Genomic DNA, 21,282 nt, shown 5'->3' with positions numbered 1-21,282 from the left:
TTGACCTACGAGTTGAATTCGTTCCGTGGACGAGCTCGTATCTCCATTTGCTCGCACATCACATCAGTTTTTCATATTGAAAATACTTCAAATGGCATTAATCCGTTCCAACCCTCAAAATGACACCCCGTTTTTATGTTTCATGTTATTAAATTGGAAAATACATTTCTAAATAACAAATCTTGTATTAAAACATAATAGAAAGAGTATGTAAAGATATAATAAGGTTTTATTCAGTTTATTTTCCTTGGAGATGAGACGACTTGAGCTAACTAAAACACCGGTGGGGGGGGTGTGTGTGTGTGTGTGTGTGTGTGTGTGTGTGTGTGTGTGTGTGTGTGTGTGTGTGTGTGTGTGTGTGTGTGTGTGGAGGGGTGGTAGAGGCGATAAGTGGAGGCGGAGGGAAAACTCGTTTTTTACTATCACTCCTGTACACTACGTATCCCTAAACTTTTAAATTTTTACTTTTTCTTCTTTGCTTATCTTAATTTTTGTCACAATCTTCACTTTCTGGCTTCGCTTCGCCATCTAGCAGCAGCGTCTCGAGCTCGTAACCTCAATTTTTTGCTCGTGTAAAAAATCGACTGAGTGGCCGCTCGTACCTCGGAAAACTCGTACATTATTGCACTCGTAGGTCAAGGTACCACTGTAGTTGTGAAAGGAAGGAGGAAGACGGTGAACAATGACTTACTTTGTCGGCTAATGTTTAGATACAAGCCGTTGTAACGCGTTGAGTCTGGGTGAAGGGATAGCTTGGTAACGCCAGTTGTATAAAAGCACAGACAGGTTTCCAAAACTCGTGCTTTTTTATTTTTCTTGGCAACAGCGTTATGGGTTAGTCAAAGAAACTTAGAAATGAGCATCAGAAAATAAAAAGGACACAATCCTCGGTCTCCACACACGCAGTAATACCGGAAGAATGCAGTGCCGGTCTTTTCCCAAAATACCGCTATGCTCCTAATAGAAGCGCAACATATTTCACCCGTTACACCGTGTGTAACGTGTCTTTCGTTAAAGCCTGTGTAAAGTACATTAGTGTAGGCTTATAGACAGGTGCGGCTTATTTATTTAAAAAATGTAAAAATTTGTCAATTTCGGTGAGGCTTATATAAGGGTGCGCTTTATAGTCCGGAAATTACGGTATTTGTAAATTGCTATATTGTAATAATTCCATACATTTGTTGTGTTTGTATTACCTTGGATTAGGGATCCAGAATCTTTCTTAATTTGTGTGTCTGTATTTAGGCCATTTGCTGCTGGATGAGGATCTGGAGAGAACCAATTTCATCACAGGAACAGGGATCATCTCTCCCATGGAGGTGGTGTCTATTGTAATCAGTACCACGCTGGAACTCTCCACTTTAGAAAATGGAGCTATACATCTGATCTATCCTACCGTGCTCACACCTATAGTAAAAGATAGACTACAACCTGCCAAAGGTGAAAATGGAGGGAGATCAAATGAAACAAGGTGAAGGTTTACTTATTTGTTGCTGTTGTTGTTTGAATTTCAGTTTGTATCCAAATATGTGTGAATAAGCAACTTTCAAGATTTTAATGATCAAGATTCATCAAAGTTGCATATTATTAAACTGATAATTAAAACATTCCTGTAGCATTTTCCATACTCCTATTTGCATAAAATTAAAATATATGTATATTACAATATATTTTGTATCGATCCTTGATAATAACAACTACCCTCAGGCTTCCTCTTTTTCTTATACATTTTCTACCATCTTCACTTAAGTGCAACAAGGTGTTTTGGGAGTGTTTCTGGTAAACAGGAAAAGATGCTGGAAATGAATGAGCATTGCGTTCACTCATTATTCTCTAGCCCTGCAACCAACCAAGCCCCTTATGAGCTCAACTTTCAGCTGCTTGTTCGAGGGGCCTGTCTTCTTGCAGGTAACATTTGAATTAACATTGCATTTAGCAGCTTACATTATCCAGGTATATGACTTGCCAAACTTAAATACAAACACTTTAGCGCCATTATGAGGAAGAGACTTCATTCTATGGCTAGAGGGAAAAAAAAACATAAAAACCCCATCATATTTATAATACAGTTGTTATAATTTTTTTATTATGTTTTAATATAGTGTTGTTTAAATGTAAATCACCATTGACATAATGATTCACTTCAAAAGTAAAAATGCATCACCCAGGCTATTGACCTACATAGTGAATAAGCCTTGTGCTTTTTATAAAGAATTTCATGGAAAAAAAATGCTGACGTGTCAAACCGAATATATATATGGTTATGTTCTAAACAATTGAAGTCCATATAATTTATTGCCCATAACAGCTGAGTCTAGTGACCAACAATGAAACTGTAAATGATTTCCAGCAGACAGTCCTCAGTATCACTTGCTTGTTATCAAGCTCCAGATGGTCCCTCACTATCAATTTCAGTAAATTGTGCTTTAATCATGCCTTTTTCTGGCATAAAACTTTATCACTCACAAGTTTAGTTATTACATCTATTTTCTTATGGGACATTTGCAAGTGTAGCATTTGGTAATAAATCTTTTTATGAACCAATATATCATATGTTTTACAAACTAGCATATCAAATTTTCTATATACAGATTAAATGCAGTGCAACTTTACCCTCAAAGCCTCATCGGCCTAAAGTGACTCTATGTAGAGTTTTAGTCTTAATTGTACATTGTGGCCTAGCCACTTGACTAGATGATCGTGCCACACAATGAGTTTGGCAGCTGTTCAGGCATAATGGGTGAAGAATCCAACTTAAAATAGGATGCCAGTGTATAGTGTATTTAGTGCAACTGCTATGCTGTTGTCCTGATTTGTAAATTCATATTTAGACTGCTTAGATGCTATTTTACATAGTATCTGCAAGTTCAGAAAATAATATGCAGCCACTGATAGCGCATCTTTGTCTGTGACTGTATGTAAAGGTACCTTATGCTGTATGAAACTGCTGGGGTTTTCTACAGCTCTGTTCTTTAATAGGCTGCTGCATTTGTGCTAATGTTATTTGGCTTATTCAAATGCATTAATTAACTTGTCTTCCATGGTCCTTTTAAGCAGTCTTTTGTCTGCTTTTGTTTATGTAACTGTTACATGACAAAGAAGCTTACTTCATTTCCTGAATTAATAAATGCAGTAAACTAACTACTGGTCAAGCTGTCATATTCTGTAAATTAGTAGTCTAAACTTGTATGTTTCTAATCAAATCACCACATTGTTTACCATTCATATCAGATTCCAGATTTGTGATTTTACATATGGTAGAATATGCTGGATACTGATATAACAATTATCTGCTTTAAATCAGATGAATACCAGGTTCAAGCCCACATTCTTGTCACGAAGGTGATTTGCATTTTGCCACACTAATTAACTCTGATTTCTAAAGAGGTATTATGAAAGATATTGACTTTGACTTTCAAGGAATGCAAAAATATCAATTCATCTTCAACTGACATCAGTTTCAGTAGAAGTCAGGAACTAATGCATCTTCTGAATATACACTAACAGCTGTTTGGCAATACTTTATCTCTTTTTATGTCCTGTCTATTTTACATATATTACATATATACATATGAGGTGTGTGACGGTACAAAAAATTCATGGTTTGGTATGTACCTCGGTTTTGAGTCATGGTTTGGGTAAATTTCGGTATGGTTAGGGGGAAGAAATGCAAGACATTAAATTGCTTGTGTTTTTTTTTTAATAACTCGGTTTATTATTAATAAAAATTGTGAACATCAGTTTAAATTTTATATATATATATATATATATATATATATATATATATATATATATATATATATATATATATATATATATATATATATATATATATATATATTATACACAATTTCTATGTCTAGCTTCAAGAATTTTCCTTAAAATCCTGACAATTCTGCATATCAAGGGAGTGAATGAATGAAGGATGGAAGAAATGAAGACATTACTTAAAGTATGCTAAAATGAGTAGAACAGTTAAGTAGAACATATCTTTGAAAAGTTAAATAATTAAATAAAAAAAATAAAAAAAAACCACACACTTACATACACATCTGTATTACCCAAATGGGGTCTAAGAAATGTAAACTATTTAATAAAACATTTTCCATTTATTTAATTTTATGAAATCAATTTATGTAATTAATTACTCAATTTAATCAATATAATAAAAGAAGTGTATTGCATTCATTTAATATATTATTTAAAATTGTTTTGAAAATTTGAACTGTTCAAAAGTTGATGATTACAAATATTAATAATAATAAACTGCGTTAATACGAAAAAAAAAAAAAAAACACATACTTACATACACATCTGTATTTCCCAAATGGGGTCTAACAAATGTAAACTACTTAATTAAAATTTTTTAATTTATTTAATTTTATTAAATACATTTATGTAATTAATTACTCAATTTGATATATTAATACACAATTACAAGCAATTTTATGTTTTGCATTTCTTCCCCTTAACTTTACTGAAATTGAACCGTGACTTAAAAACCGAGGTACGTACCGAACCGTGAATTTTGTGTTTCCAACCCTACGTATCTGGTTCCACTGGTTCAACTCAGGTCTTGAAAGCCCAACCCATGCATTGCGAGCGGATGCAGACCCCAGTGCTCAGTCTGCCTCTGCTACCTACATCACCCTTGCAGAGGAGCACCTTTATGATCGGCACTTGGAAATCATCTTGCACCTGAGTGGTGAGGAAAGCCACTTAGAGACACACAATTACAATATACAGTTGGTCTTTATTTATTTAACCTTTTTTTTTTGTAAAACCCAAAATAATTAACAAATATATTCTGCTCTCATGGATGTCAAACAATTGAAAACACAACAGAATTTAATTTTTTTTTTTTTATAAAAAATTGTTAAATGTAGGTATGAATTAATTTGAGTAAAATATATTTTATGTACAGTATATTGCCTGGTGATTTTTTTTTTACACCTGGGCAATTAAGAACAGGAAGTTGTTTAACCATGACTTCCTGTTTTACAGGGGTATAAATATAAGGTAAAACATAGGTCCAAAACATACAACAAAATCAGCACAAAAAGGTTTAGTGACCACAAACTCTACATAGGACTTGTCATGGCCACTGGAAACTTACAGTATATAATTTACAGCATACAATGTGAATTATGAGCCTTATTGGTTTAGGCAGTTTTGATTCTACCTCTAGTTATGTTTGGGATTGTAATGCTGGTGTCTTGGGGGAGTTGCATTAGAAAGCAAAGTTTGACAAATCATATTTTAAATTCACAGTATACATTAAGCAATGTTGATGTTATTGACAGAGCCTCACAACCCATTGATCATCTTGGAGAGGGGCCGACTTACCTTCAGCCAGTATGAACAGCTAATTAGTACCCGCCGTGATTTCATTCGTCGGGTCCATAAAGAAGCAGAACCTGAGAAAAAAGTAAAATTTTACTTTATTATTTATATGTTAAGTTTTCTTGAGTTTTGACATTTTGACTGGTCACTATACAATTAAAAAAATATATTATTTGTCTTGTTTACAGCTATTAGCACATCACTTTGTAGTTTTACATTAAAAATACTGTCTTAAGCCTGGGTCTCATGCAGTGATTAACGACCATCTTTGATCATCAGCTGGAGTTTGTAAGAAAGCGTTACCACAAGGATGTGCTGAACAACCCAGTACTGATGCTGAACTTTTGTCCGGATCTGTTGTCCGAGCCAGTGGAGCTTCAACAGGCCAGCCGAGAGCTTCTGTTCCTAATTAACTGCAGTGGAAACATGACACAGCACAACATCAACAAGATCAGAGTGAGGAAATTTTTCTCCTAAATGGAAAACTATTTTGTTTTACATGATAAACTTAACTGCTAATCTTAACCACTCATCTCCCATCTCACTCAGGAAGGTATGCTGGTGGCCATTAAGAGCCTTCCCAGTAGCACGTTGATAAACATTGCTGGCTTTGGCACCATTATAAAGCCTCTATATGCCTCCAGCAAGCCCTGTACTGATGTAAGTGCTTACTTCTTTCATATATACTAAAATTACAGAAGATAGGCAGGAGAGTTGTTGAAGACGGCTGTATGAAACAACGCTGAAATTTTAGGTCCTCTTACATTTAAATTTCTATTCGGTAGAATTTTTATTTACTTTATGTACTTTCTAATACCACAGAGAATTTATTAGCTTGATCCAGAGAAATTCCATGCTATTAAATGTTAATATAAGGCAGCTTATGAAGATAAATAGGAGGATAAATATAAGTAAATAAAAATTTGTAAGGTTTTTAGATTATAATTTAACAGAGTAAAGCAGTCACTTTACTCAACTTTATTGACAAAGCCAAAAGTGGTTACCTTAAGCTATGATAATGTCTACTGAGTGTTGTTCTTGGTGTGTGTGTGTGTGTGTGTGTGTGTGTGTGTGTGTGTGTGTGTGTGTGTGTGTGTGTGTGTGTGTGTGTGTGTGTGTGTGTGATGGTCATTTATCTGCAGGCAACCTTTCATGCTGATAAGAGTCCATGTCCTTGTTAGTACAGCAGGTTTCCATGGCAGTGCAGTATCAGGTTTTAGCTGCTGCAGGGTTAAAGTCGGACAGCCATATGGTTTCCTATTTGACATTTTGCATCATGTATTAGCCAAAAAAAAAATGGCTTGACTGCACTGTTTAATGCTTTTCCTGCAAAATTAACCTGCCTAGATACATGTAGCTGTTAAATGAACTTCTATTTGAGAAATTGTTTTATTGATTTAAACCTCATTTACCTGTATAAAAACATTTGTTGATTTATTTTTTACACTTTGCCATGTCACAATTTATACAGTTTAACCTGATAAAGAAATATAAATTGTGAGTGAAAGGAAAAAGTAGAGATATGTATTATGCATTGTTATGTCTGGCTACCTTTGTGCTGCTGTTCAACAGAATCACTACCTATGTGAAAAAAAGCATCCTACATAATACATTGCCATCAACAGCTCAGCCATAACATTGAAACGCTTGTTCCAATAGGTTAAGTAAATATATTGATTATCTCAATACAATGGCACCTTTGACAAGGGCCAAATTGTGATGGCTAGACAACCAAATCAGAGTATTTTGAAACTGGTAGGTCTTATCTGGTGTTCCAGGTGTGCAGTGGTTAGTGCCTACCAAAAATGGTCCAAGGAGGAACAAATGGTAAATTTGTGAGAAGCCCATGTGTGCCCAAGGCTCACTGATGTGTGTGCAAAGTGAAGGGTTGCATGTCAGGTCTGATCCCACAACTGGTGTTGGAATTAAAATAAAAGAACAGTACATCGTAGCTTGCTTTGCTGCATATCGGCGGACTGGTCAGAGTGCTCATGCTAACCCCTGTTCACAACAAAACGTGCTTTCAGTAGTCATGTGAGCATCATCACTATTACATTTCTAGTTCTTTCACAATACGTTCAGTGGTGGCGTTACCTTTTGTGTCTGCAAGAGCTCCTAAAGATGACTGATTGACATTAATCAGATAATGTGAGTAAGAAATTATGGAAAGCTCCATGTGGCAAGTAAAAGAAATGTCTCAAACTGTATTTTTTTTGTCATAAAGACTATGAAAACTATAACCATAAGAAAATATATCTTTGACTCTGACAGATAAAGTGAATAACATTGATTATAATTATTTTTTACAATGGCACCTGTTTATAATAGGCAAGTGTAAGAATCTGACCACTTGGGCAAAGACAAAATTGTGATGGTTAGATGACTGGTTCCAGGCATCTCAAAAATAGCAGGTCTTGTGTGGTGTTTTCAGCAAGCAGTGGTTAGTAAACACTAAAAGTGGACTATAGAGCAATGAAAGACGGAGACCTGGTGTGTTCAATCAAGTTTCCCTTTAGATCATGTGGACAGCTGGGTGCATGTGCATCACTTATCTGGGGATTAGCTGGCAATATAGGAAGTAGGCAAGCTGGCAGAGACAGTGTAATGTTCTAAGCAGTGTCCTTTTGGGAGATAAAGATTCCTGGCAGTCATGTAAATGTTAGTTTGACATGTACCATCTATCTAAGCTTGTTGCGGGAAATTGGATTCTCTAATGGCAGTAGCCTTTTAACAGCAACATAACATAGAGTTGAAGGTGTTGGCTTGGCCTCCCATATTTCTAGATCTTAATCCAGGAAAGCATCTGTGTGACATGCAAGACAAAGAACTGTGATCCATTGCGAAAACAACTTGCTCCTTACAGGACTTAAAGGATCTGCCTTTACCACAGCACATCTTCAGAGATCTTGTGGAGTCCATGGCTCCATAAATCAGAGCAATTTTAGTGGAACAAGAGAGACCTACACGATGTTAGGCAAGTGGTTTGTAATGTAATGGCTGATCAGTGTATATTCTTCAACAGTTTGTAGTGTAAAATTTTTGATTCAGTAACTATTAAACTGTCCTGAAAGCAGTGAAACTTTGGCAGCACACCCTTTATGTCTGGCTGAACTATGTAAGTAATTGATTAAACAGTCTGAATTTTTAATTAATATAAATAAAATCATCATCTCTGTCTTTATTCTAAAGATTGTTATGGCCCAGGTGCTTGATTATGTACAGAAGTTGCATGCAGATCTGGGTGGCAGTAACCTGCTGGAGGCACTGTCCTGGGTGTACCATCAACCTGCTCATCGAAGCTGCCCTCGACAGCTTTTCATCCTCACAGATGGCTCACTCTCCAATGTTAGCCAAGTTCTGGAAATTGTCAGGAGGAACACCTGTAATGCCAGGTAACACCTAAATCATAAATACTTGCCACACCAAGTAACTAAAACATAACCTTCAGCAAACACTTGTAGATAAATATATAACACGATCACCATCCAAGTTACACCTGATAAATAATGTGAGATTAAATAATAACAAGAATGGCAGTTACTGACCAAAGCAACTCAGCAAATATCCCTTTTGTTGAAAATATAGCTTGTACAAGTAAATATAACTTAAGAAAAATAATAACAAGTTAATGTCACTTCAACCAAAGTATGTCCTCAAACAGTTTTTTTATAAAGTTCACTTCCCTTTGCATAAACCAAGAGGAAGCAAAAGTTAACAAAACTTTCAGATTATTATTGCTTTGGTTGGTTTTATCAGGGAGATTGTGAGATGGATGAGGCAATAGAGAAAAATAAGAGTATTTTTAGGATAACTTAAAAACAAATGTTGTGTTGTATCACAGTACTTGGTAGGTTTCCTTTAAAAATACATAGTAGAGACAGGAGGAGAGTGGAAAAGGAAATATTGTACAGACCATGACTTTTAGATAAATGCAAAGTTTCTCTGTATGTACAAATATATATGTAACATCTAAGATGGCAGATTAAATGAATAGTGTAAATGTATAGTGTTACACACAGATACATAATTTACTTCATATACTGTCATTTAATGCTTATGCAAATGTAATTTACTGTATGTGAGCATTGTATATGTGTTTAAAAAAAAACTGTTTTTAAAAAAATTACTATAAGCTATTTCACAAAATCCACAAATGCAGAAATCATGTATTCCATGCACATACTGTGTTTTTCTGTTGTTGTTTTTTCTCTCCATATTTCTCAAAAAAAAACATCAGTAAGCATATTAAGTATTCATAATGTGTTATTTATTTTACTGTCTTAGATGAGTCATTGTGTAATGATAATTTTGGTGGTGGGGAGGGGCTATTAGCTGTCTCTCTAAACAGAGCCAGTATTTTTGTGCACTAAGGACATTAGGAGTATACAATCCAAACAGACATGAGCTGAATTCTAAGCAGTGCACATATCTCAGGCACCTGTTCTCCTTAGACATTTAATTAGTGAAATGGCCCTGTTTTTATCCAAAAGAGTACTGAAGACTTAATCACAAACTATGTGTATGTGTGACCAGTAGGGCTTTAGCCTTTGAAGATAGATAGATAGATAGATAGATAGATAGATAGATAGATAGATAGATAGATAGATAGATAGATAGATAGATAGATAGATAGATAGATAGATAGATAGATAGATAGATAGATAGATAGATAGATAGATAGATAGATAGATAGATAGATAGATAGATAGATAGATAAGTAAAATATCTATACAGTATATAATAGGTGCATGCATCAGCAATTAGGGGGAATGTTGCACTGATATAATCAATGTTTCATGTCATGTTCTTTTCCACCCAACTATTGAGAAGAATTTACTGACTTTAAATTACACTACAATAAACACATGTATACACTACAGTTTTCATTCTAATTCATTAATTTACTCTATTTCGTGAATAGAGTAACTGAGCTGTGTGTGTGTGTGTGTGTGTGTGTGTGTGTGTGTGTGTGTGTGTGTGTGTGTGTGTGTGTGTGTGTGTGTGTGTGTAGATGTTTTGGCTTGGGTCTAGGGTCAAGGGCGTGCAGGAGGCTCCTTCATGGTGTTGCCAAGCTGACCGGAGGAAGAGCAGAGTTTCTCTGTGATAATGAGAGACTGCAGCCAAAGGTAAAAGATCACAGCTGCCATCTAGTGGAGACACAACAAAAAACTTTAATAAAAATAATTTATAAAGCGTTGAAGCATAGAAATGAAGATCGTGAAATACCCATAACTTGGGAGGGTTAGGATTTGTTGAATGTTAAAATCTCAGCAATGTCAGGCATATGTGATTACATGTGAAATGTGCATTTTATTAAAGATGATTGCCTTGTTCCAGCTGATAAAGTGTCTGAAGAAAGCTTTGCAACCTGTGCTGACCGATGTACGCATTGACTGGTACGTGCCAGACAACATGGAGGCTCTCCTCTCACCTAATGAGATCCCGCCACTCTATCCAGGGAATCGTTTGATCGGCTTTTGCACTCTCTATGATGTCTCCGCATTCAAAGTTAAGAAGAATGATGTAAGTGTATGTGAGACATACAACGGGAGGGTAGGAAGTGGGACAGTTAACTTGGTTATGTTCTGCATTCTGTTTTGCATTTGCAGTCACTTCAGTTTGTAGCAACTCATTTGTATGTTTGTCAGAGTAAAATAAACAGTACTGCTTTACAATTACTTTACATGGGGGAAAATGCTCTTATATCAGAGTTACTTAAATAGGAACTGCAGAGTGTTTAAAGCATGTACTAATAATAAATTAATGAGGATCTGGCCTCTAAGTATGGTATGAGTCTTATTAATGCATGCATGAACAAGAACCACCTTAAATACACCTTAGTTAACGTGTGAACGTTTTAGTTAATTAGTTAAGCTATCAATACCTGTAGGGCAGAGGTGGCAAAACCACACACATTATTCACTTAAGTAGAAGTACATAAACAAAAAAATGCGGTGCTTTTGTAAAATAAAGAAAACATTCATGGTGCGCTCTCGGTTTTCTTTATTTTACAAAAGCACAGCATTGTGTTGTTATTATGGGTGTATCCAAATGAAAGTAGACCATTTAGAGATTTGAATAATTTATTGCTCTTATCTGTACGTTTAAAGAAGACAGTAATTTAGGTCCGTTTCAGCATTTTGAGAAAAAAATGCCACAAAATGTGCTATAAAGGGTTATTTATGTAACCCGTCACAGACAAATAAATAAAACAACCTGAATCTCAGTGAATACTTGCCTCATAGACATAATACATATATGTATAGAAAGCTCAAAATGTCTACTTTTTCCAATAAACCAATTCCAATCAAAAACAAATATTCTCTGATTTTGTAATCGATACAGACGTTAGAAGAGGTACAGTTTATCCGGTATTACCTCATTAATCGTCCGTGTGGAATGACAATCATGCGAGCAATCGTGATTAAATATTTTAATCGATTGACAGCTCTAATATTTATATGAGATGAGGTCCATTTAACAGTGTAGCACTAAAACAGTTAGTAGTAATAGCTACTTTTCACCTAAGTACATGTCAGAGCCCAAACTTCTTTACTTTATCTTGAGTAAAAAAAAGTATAGTGAGTACTTCAGCTTTTTAGCTGTAATTTTGTAGTTTAGAGTATTTTAAAACATGAGTATCGTCTCTAGGTTACGTATAAAACCCTAGTTTCCTGAGGTACCGAGATGCTGCGTCTAAACGCTTTGGGAACGCCCCGCGTTGTCCAAGCTCTAAATCGACAGGTACCTAAGGGCCACCTTGGCCAAAGGCTTGAAGGGGGGCTCAGATAGAGCCGCTAACACAACGGCCAAATCCCACACAGTCACTCTGGGTTGTATCCCGGGCCTCAGCCTCCGGGTGCCACGTAGGAAACATGTCACGAGAGGGTGTTTTCCCAGCAACTGACCCATAGGTGGGGTACAGTAAGCCGCGATAGCAGACACGTAACCCTTCAGGGTGGACGGAGCCAACCCTGTTCCAAACTGTTCCTGCAAGTAATTTAACAAGGAGGTTCCTCGAGGAGGGACAGCAGGTCCAGACATACTCCTTCCTGGTGGATTCTCTTCAGAACTCCCGGGAGCAGCGCTAGGGGAGAAGGTGTTCAGATGTAGCCTCGGCCATGTCTGCACCATGGCGTCCTGCCCCAGTGGGGCTGGGTGAGAGAGAGAGAACCAGAGGGTGTGCAAGTCTCCTGAGTTGCAAACAGATCCACCAGGGCTCTGTTATATCTCTGCAATATCTTCTCCATCACTTCGGGGTGGAGCCTTCCTTTCCCAGGCCTCAGCCCTTGCCATGAATATGTTTAAGCCATGATTTAGTCACCTGGATTGGTTTTCCAACAATCTTGAGGAGTTCCCCAAAGGTGTTGAGTGGTTATTGGCTGTTTTTTCTTTATTTCTTTTTGCCTCCAGTCTAACTCATCCCAGACCATCTTAACTGGTTTTACATTGGGTGATGGTGGAGGCTAGGTCATCTGATACCGCACTCCATCACTCTCATTTTTGAACACACAGGTCATAACCTAGAGGTGTGTTTTGGGTCATTGTCTTGTTGGAAAACAAATTATGCTTGCACTTAACGTAAAACAGATAGAATGGCATGTCACTGCCAAATGCTGTGGTAGCTATTTTGGTTAAAAGTGCCTTCAATTGTAGTAATACTTTTAAACGTATACTTTGCTGCAGAGGTAGTTCTTGGTTTTCCTTTCCTGTGAAGGTCCTCATGAGAGCCTGTTTCATGGTGTCTGATGGTTTTGGAGACTGCACTTGGGAAAACATTTAAAGTACTTGAGATTTTTTGAATTGCCTGACCTTCATTTCTTAAAGTAATGATGGACTGTTTTCAGTGTTTCTTGCCATAATATGGAATTGTACAGCAATTGTAGTTGCACTAATAGAGCTATTGACTCTAAACTGACACTCTTTTATTGCACAAGACAGCTGATGGTTTAAAGCAGTGGTCCCCAACCCCCGGGCCAATCGGTACCGCGCCGCACAGAAAAAATACATAACTTACATTATTTCCGTTTTATTTATTATCTGATTCTGAACAATGTTTTATTTAGTAAAATTACCAGATTCTTTTCCCCACATCTGTCTATGACTCACTCTTGATGCATGTCACAATGCTATCTTCGGTCACATGTCTTACCTCCATCTGCTACCTTCTTAAAGCGGCTGCTCCGGCTGGTAACACATAATACATTACCGCTAAATTGAAACCATTAAGCTAGCAAAATGAAAAAAAAAAACAACACAGTGGATTCATGTTTATTATTATATTTAGAAAATACCAGTTATTCTGCCGGTATATCATTTTATTTTGTTGTATTTATCCGCCACACCTTAAAATGCCTTTAAACGCCACACCGTGAAAATATTGTCTGACATTAAACTGGTCTGTGGTGCAAAAAAGGTTGGGGACCACTGGTTTAAAGCACATTAAGAGTTCAAGAATTGTCACAAATGAACTCTTGAAAGACACACGTGAACTGAAAATCATTCCAGGTGACTACCTTATAAATATGATGCAAGAATGTCATGAGTGTGCCAAAATATAAAACATTTTCTGGATTGTTTAATATGTTTTTGTTTACTGACTGAGATGGTGTCCAAACTTTCGACCAGTAGTATATGTCCTGTGAATTGCCACAGTAGATTAAAATAAAGAAACTAAAGCAATTCATTACATAGAAAATGTTTTACTTTTGAGTCAACAGAAGTACACATTGACCATCACACAACTGAGCATGAATTTTTTTCCATGCTTGTTTAAAAATTGAGGCAAGTATCTTATTTTAGTATTTTTAGGTTTATACTGAAATTGTAAAATATGATATTACAGTCATACTAAAAAAAGTGTGTATCTGTGTATGCAGGTGAAGAATCAGGCCAACAGGCCTTTGCCATATGGTTCATTTGGGTCAGTGTTTGAGCTTTCTCCTGGATCATCTGAGCTGCTGCAGCCACTGGTGTCCATGCCTGAGAGAGAGGGAAGAAAAGAATTGGGGCATGAAGAAGACACTGAGGATATGCTGAGAGAAAACTCACAAGAAATCTCGTCTGAGTTTTCCTGTGCTCCAATCACAGAACACGCAGACAATTTAGGTGAAACATATACCTATTATACAGAGATTATGCAGTGTGTGTTTATATTATCAACCTAAAGTATATTAATTTTAATACTTATAGTGAATTGTGTGAAAGAAACTTCTAAATGAAGAAGAGATCGTTTTCATTCATTATTTTAGGATAAAACTCCATATGTATAACAAGATGATTCAGTTGATATCTGTAGAATATTTGGTGTATTTGATTATATTATATAATATTAGACCATAGTAAGATTTGCATGTTTATGATGAGAGGTGGAGTTTATTCACTAGTAATCCCTGGATAGAGCTACTCAAATCTAAAAACCACTCAATTCAGCACAACTTATTTTTGCAACAAGAAAATTTTAAGTTTTGTTTCTATCATTTATTATATTAAAAACACAATTGTGCAGTATTTCAAAAGCTATCATAAAAAGATGACACATAGAGTCGCAAAAACATTTTTAATGAACCATATGAAAATGCATGACGCCAACACGTACAGAAACCAGACTATGCACATACATTTATCACCATCAATAATGATCAGCAACAAGGAAACTGCTAAAATAATATCTCTACTTGTGAAATGTAATGTCTAATAATACACACTATAAAATGTCCTTTAAACCAAATTCATTCAAACCATCAAATCTGGTAACCCAAAAACACATTTCCATCTCTGGTAATACAGGCACATAAAAAGACATGAAAAGATGTCATTAAATATGTCTCAGAAATACTTGATTATTTCTTTGTTAATTCCCACTTAACCTAATGTTTTATTTTGTTTGATTACAAGCCACTGGTGACTACACTGCAAGCGATGTGCGATGGCGGATGGAGCAGGCATCATACTTTCAGGAACAGTACACCCTAACAAGGTGCTCTCTGGGCAGCGAGAGGGGTGTGTTTCCCTCCTTCTCTCCTCCAACTGAGTGTCTGTCTCTTGGCATGGATGCTGCATCACTTCCTCATGGCCTGGAGAGAGTGCAGCCTCAACACACTCATAATCTCACACGCTGGGACACATCATGGAAACAAAACATCACCTCATCAGTGGAGGCAGAGTCTGGGAAGGTGAGAAAATAAATATTCTGTCCTGGGAACATTGGTCATGAGTCAGCTATGAATCTGTCACAATGCTTAATACACACATTCATCATTCTTAAAGGCAGTTAAGAGTCTTCTTCAAACTGTGCTCCTAGCACTGAGACAGCAATGCTACTCACTATTAAATCTTGCTGCCCAATGATTCATTATTTTTTAAATTATTATTATTTTATCAGTTTAGCTTTACAAACCAATGTGAAACAAATAAACATATAAAAAAACATATAAGTGTAGTTGTGTGGTGTGTTTATATCTGGTGTATACACTGATTAGCCATAACATGAAAAGCACTGCTTTCAGTATTTAAAGTAGTATTTAAAGTTAACATAATGTAATTGTGCATGTGTATGTTCAGGGTGGCCGGCTATTTGATGGTGAGGGGTGTGTGCTCAGACAGAAAGCCTTAGCTCGTGCTGCTATGGCTGGCCGCAGTTTTTCTTCACCACAGGGTGACCTAGACATGCACCGACTACGAAGGGCACTGGAGAGAGTCTCATTCGAGCAGGCATTGGGGGGCAGACTGGAGGAGAGTGATACAGAGACACACAGCATTCCACAAGGAGCTCTGTCTCTTACAGACTCCAGTGAGCCAACACACACATGCACACACACTACAAATATAGCAATGTAGTAAAACATAACACATAGAGGACAAAACCAATTGAATCATTATATCTGTTGGTTTCTTTGTTTGGACACACAAAATAAACATGAATGTAAATGTTTTTACTAAACTATTATCTTTTGGTTGCTGGTATCTTTTAATTAATTCACAGAATAAACATAAAACATTGTTTCCTTCACCAGATGGTCTTCTCTTCCCAGCTTCACCATTGGATTGGGATGGTTTTACTGATCCTGATTCCCTGTTTGCAGCTGCTCCTGTAGGCTTTTATCAAAATCTAATTGAATTCAATGTTATTTGTATGCACCATTTCAACTGCCATTCATTCATGTGAGGAAGTGACTTCTTTGGTCATTAGGCGTTTCTGGTTAGCTAACGTGCTCATTGAAACCACATTGGCGGGAGTGATACACTGTGATATTGCAACAGTTTCTTTATTCTTGCAATTAAAAATGTCAAAATTAAAACTAGCACCATGCTGTTCATGCTCTCTCAGACCAGGAACTAACTTGCTGTCAGAAATAAAAGTGTTTTAATTTCCAAAAAACAAATTACAGCAGTGAAGGCTGGATACTGGCAAGTGAATATCAACTGTTATCTAAAATCAACAACAAACAACACATACAACACACAGTTCCGTGCTTTAAAAATCGTGCTACCGGAAATATTTTAGGACCAGACATATGCAGTTTCATAACAGCACATTTGTTTTTTTTTACATCGTTGAAATGGTCCATAAATATTTTAACAGTGGACAGTGGAATTTTAAAGCAATAACACACAACAAAAACAGCCATTCTAATTAACTCAATATCAGGTTGTGCAGGTGCCATGTCGGTCAGTGATACATGGCCTGCTGGGATCAAAGCCGATGTCATGGGAAGTCAACATGGACCTGTGTGCCCTCTGGAGTTCTGAAGATGCTTCACGAGACATCTGCGATGAGATTGTGCACCATCTTGCTGCTCGCGCTGTCATCCAAGACTTCGAGAACATGGCAGAAAAGGAGATAAACATAGAGCATGGTGAGAGAAACCCAAAGATAACTGGAAAAGGAAATGAGGGAGTATTTTCAGATGTGCGTGGTCTGAGCAATAGTGTAATAAATATTTTATTTGTTAATACCACAATTATATGATGATAGTCAGACTTACATAAGGATTTTGACTTCTCATAAATTTGTTCTGTTTAAACATTTGACTTTAATCAAAATAAATAAATAAATAAATAAATAATGACCAATGAATTGAAGAATGTATGTAAGCATGTATCCAGGTATTACAAAAATGTTTTGTTAAATGTAAGATCTATCATATAATGAAATTAAAGGAACAGGGAAGAGGTCCTAAACTACTCATTAGTTAAATGCAAATGCTAGAAAAAACTATTTGTAGTTTATAATTTTTCTATAAAAGTATTCCAAATCATGTAGTGTGAATGGTTTGATGCAGTCACTCTGACACTAAAGGCATATATCTAATTCTGATTTGTGAATGTGGTTACCTGATGTTATGTACATCCAGTGTAGCCAGTATACAATGCCTGACAATAGACCAATCTCTAAAAAACAATATTGCTGTATTGTGTTCTATAAACAACTAATTTATTAGTTTATATATTGTTATACATTTGTCAGTTCAGTGCAACATCAGCCTTGCTCTGTTTATTAAACTTAATATTTTATATACATTTCCTCTCTTAACCATGCACAATCCAAAAGAAAGAGGGAAAAACTTTCCAGAGTCTCTGTTGTCACTATGGAAAGTTTAAGGCTTGCAGTGCAGCTGCAGGAAAACAATGTCAAATATGGACAATCATTTATAGACAATAAATTAATTGACTTTTTTCAGTCATATAGACTTGTAGAGTCAGTTTAGACTATTTCTGATGATATGTCATTAAATGTCTTTTATGGAATTATCATAATAATCTACTACCTGGACCTCTACTACAAGAAAATAAATGTAAATGTATTTTATTATTTGATTAGATTATTAATTAATCTCTGTAATGCAGGTTCCTCCAAACGATATCGAATGAAAGCTATTCAGACCAGCAAGAGCTGTGGAATCATCTCCATGTACACGACCTTCAGTACTACTGATGCCAGCTCCAGTAAATTGTTCTCAGACTCCACAGACATACGACGCATGGGTATACACACTTGCACAGCACAAGCTAATATTGCAGATACAGCAATATTGCAACTAATACTTAGCAACTTAACAAATTAACATCAGCCATGTGGCCATACTCACAACAATTAGCACTCGGACTGCTTGCTTTGTCGCACAGTGGAAGTATCTACCAGCTTGATTCTGAGTGCCTACTTGTCATGTTTTTTTAATGAATATTGTGGTTTTGTACATTAAAACACTTTTTGCTTAAAAACTGTATGTTAAATGTCTAGTTCATCCATAAAACATTAGCCGATTGTTTCTTGGTGTACACTTCCTGGTTTGATCCTGATCTAGGGTTACTGTATATACAGTGTTTTCTGGTGACAATTCTTCAGTCTTGCACACAGTTTTTATCGACAATGTTTATTGACTGAGTTTCTTTGCAGCCTGTGATCTTGTTATAAATGCTGTCTTTGTATTGGTGAAGATCATAACACTGTGCCTATAATATATTTGTGTTTTGTAATTCGTATGTATAACCCTGGTTTATGTTTTATAAGGTGTGCGTTTTGGAAGTAGACACACAACTGTTTCCAGGAGACAGAGGGAATACTCAATTGGACGCAGACCATCCCACAGAGACAGTGATGAGACACACGACACACACAGCTCTGCAGGTAATCATGCAGAACTGCATACATTACATTTATAACAGTTTATGTTTTTATTGTTGTGTACACCTATAATGTTGGATTTCTGATGCAGTTCACCACTTTAATTGAATAAATGTTCTTAAATGCTCCCAATTTCTCGAACAGTTTGGGCAGCAGTGAATAAAAAAAATTGTGAATGAACGTGAGACAAAAACGAGTAAAGAAAGATCAAGAGTAAGAGATCTAGGGATACTAGAGAGACACAGCCAGAAAGGAATCTGTAAAGAATTACTGAAACTGTCTGATTTGGTTTAAGTCCAGCGAAAACAGCTTTGAAATAGCTAAAAAAAAATTATTTGTATTTTTGCCATTTTGTTTTGTGTAAAAATATACACTTTCATTACCAGTGTTGTTCTCGTTACTGAAAAATAGTAACTAGTTACAGTTACTCGTTACTTCATTCAAAAAGTAACTCAGTTACTTTGTTGATTACTTTCACCAAAAAGTAATGCGTTACTGTTAAAAGTAACTTTTTAGTTACTTTTTTTAAGAACCTTCTTTAATGTTCCCATTAATACCCTTTTATGCGTTATGGTCTATACAAACACAAAACTGACTTAAACACAAAGTCATTTTTAAACACTATTTTAGTAAAGTCAGACCAACACAAACTGAATATATCACAAGGATTTCTGAAATAAATAACAAAACAAGCTGAATAATATATTCACAATCAAAAACTAAAGTAGTTTTTGCTGTTGTGTTGAGCTCTTTAACATGTTCCTTTCACAGCTGAAGTATGAAAACTATCAACAATGTAGAACAGAACTTTGTCTTTATACTCAACTAAAGTGAAATAATGAGCCTATTTCCACTTTGAGAAACTCGTCTTGCTCTCGCCTTGACTCGCCATTACTGCCGCACAGATCTAAATAAACGGAGACACGCCCACAGCGCGTCTTCTTCGTGTTTACAGTGGTTCATCCACCAATCCTACAATGCGGCGCTGCTGTAAGCAGGTTATTAATGCAGGTCGAAATTAATACATTTAAAAAAGTAACGGGTAATGCATCATACGGTAACGGAGTAACTTTATTTTTAAAAGTAACGCGTTACAGTATTAGTTACTGTAAAAAGTAACGCGTTACTGCCCAACACTGTTCATTACAATAAACATTAAAATATGCAGTGTAAACCTTGTAAACAGTGAATCTGTTTTTGTCAGGTGTGGGTCCTGGCAGTCCATCTGCTGCTTCAGCCCACTCTCAACGTTCCATTGAAAGCAAGTCTATGGAGAGTTTCTTCAACTCCAGGTGGAAATATTTATAGACTTATGCTGAATTATGCTAACCATAAAGATCGCTAAGAAACTAGCGCATGCTTTCATTATATTATTATTAAAGATTATATTATATTATATATATTATATTTCTAATTGACTACTTACAATGTTTAGAGCTCTGAATGACTGTTTTGCTACCTGATCACCTGAAGCCATATCAATTAATCTTGTGCCCTTTGTTCAATTGAGTTAGACCTACTTTTAAACCTCAGCTGTGGTAAATGATTCCCAAAACTCTACTATTGAATATAATTACAAATAGCAAATTTTACATTTACGGTTTTAACAATGAAACAAAATGCTCATGGCATACCAGCATTTCTCTACGCCCCAGCCTCCACTGTACTGTATATGATTTGTGTATAACATATTTTCTAACTTTCAAAGTTGTGCAGGTTATACAAAGCGTAATGTTTAAAACCTTACTAATATTCGCTAGAATGGGCTAAAATTCAAGCTTTCTTACATATCTGATAAATGTCATCAACTAACAATTTCAGGAGCACTTTGAAGACCCCAACTATAAAATACAACCATTGCGAGTTTTGTTTAAAAAAAAAGATCAATACAAGCAAAACAATAAGAATGCCACATACATATTGTGTATTGAGTCCATTTATGACCACAAAAATCAGAAAAAAATCATTTTTGTGTATGTCTTTTGTAATCTAGAATAAAAACATGCTTATGAATATTAGTAAATTTCACCACTTTCTATACTTTATCCATAGTAATTGAAAATTATTTAATTCATATTCTTAATTCTGTACAAGTAATTTATCAAAATGTATTTAAAAGTGGGTTGTGGGAAGACTAAAACCCTCTCTGACCCAACATGTGTGTGTTGGCAGATTTAATTTTGGCAAATTGAGACCTACTCACAGCTCAGGAAGGCAAACCACTCTTAAACCACAGTGCCTGTCTGCTGAACTTGAAACACAGACAGACTCCAAATCTCCTGACTACCTGCCCCTGGTGAGAATCTACAGCA

At 35.9% G+C, this 21,282-nt stretch overlaps 1 protein-coding gene across 5 annotated transcripts in view; it reads left to right on the top strand.

The window, feature by feature from the left end:
• The window catches only part of vwa5b2 (von Willebrand factor A domain containing 5B2), a 28,929-nt gene that overhangs the window by 5,791 nt on the left and 1,856 nt on the right, over positions 1–21,282 (top strand). For 2 of the 5 annotated variants that reach the window (XM_083525520.1, XM_083525521.1), the window contains exons 4-21: positions 1,246–1,471; positions 1,751–1,908; positions 4,574–4,705; positions 5,304–5,428; positions 5,623–5,799; positions 5,893–6,003; positions 8,533–8,735; positions 10,355–10,469; positions 10,681–10,866; positions 14,223–14,451; positions 15,241–15,518; positions 15,907–16,135; positions 16,359–16,435; positions 16,994–17,201; positions 18,193–18,330; positions 18,857–18,973; positions 20,175–20,262; positions 21,143–21,266. In XM_083525520.1, the coding sequence (XP_083381646.1) occupies positions 1,246–1,471; positions 1,751–1,908; positions 4,574–4,705; positions 5,304–5,428; positions 5,623–5,799; positions 5,893–6,003; positions 8,533–8,735; positions 10,355–10,469; positions 10,681–10,866; positions 14,223–14,451; positions 15,241–15,518; positions 15,907–16,135; positions 16,359–16,435; positions 16,994–17,201; positions 18,193–18,330; positions 18,857–18,973; positions 20,175–20,262; positions 21,143–21,266 (2,921 nt within the window). The remainder of the gene's footprint in view (positions 1–1,245; positions 1,472–1,750; positions 1,909–4,573; positions 4,706–5,303; positions 5,429–5,622; positions 5,800–5,892; positions 6,004–8,532; positions 8,736–10,354; positions 10,470–10,680; positions 10,867–14,222; positions 14,452–15,240; positions 15,519–15,906; positions 16,136–16,358; positions 16,436–16,993; positions 17,202–18,192; positions 18,331–18,856; positions 18,974–20,174; positions 20,263–21,142; positions 21,267–21,282) is intronic. The other 3 variants (XM_083525524.1, XM_083525522.1, XM_083525523.1) reach the window with 3 other exon arrangements.

The sequence above is a fragment of the Silurus aristotelis genome, assembly GCF_946808225.1.
Source record: "Silurus aristotelis genome assembly, chromosome: 22".
Classification (NCBI taxonomy): Eukaryota; Metazoa; Chordata; class Actinopteri; order Siluriformes; family Siluridae; genus Silurus; species Silurus aristotelis.
The sequence above is the reverse complement of the archived record's forward strand: the minus strand, read 5'-3'. Positions and strand labels throughout refer to the sequence as shown.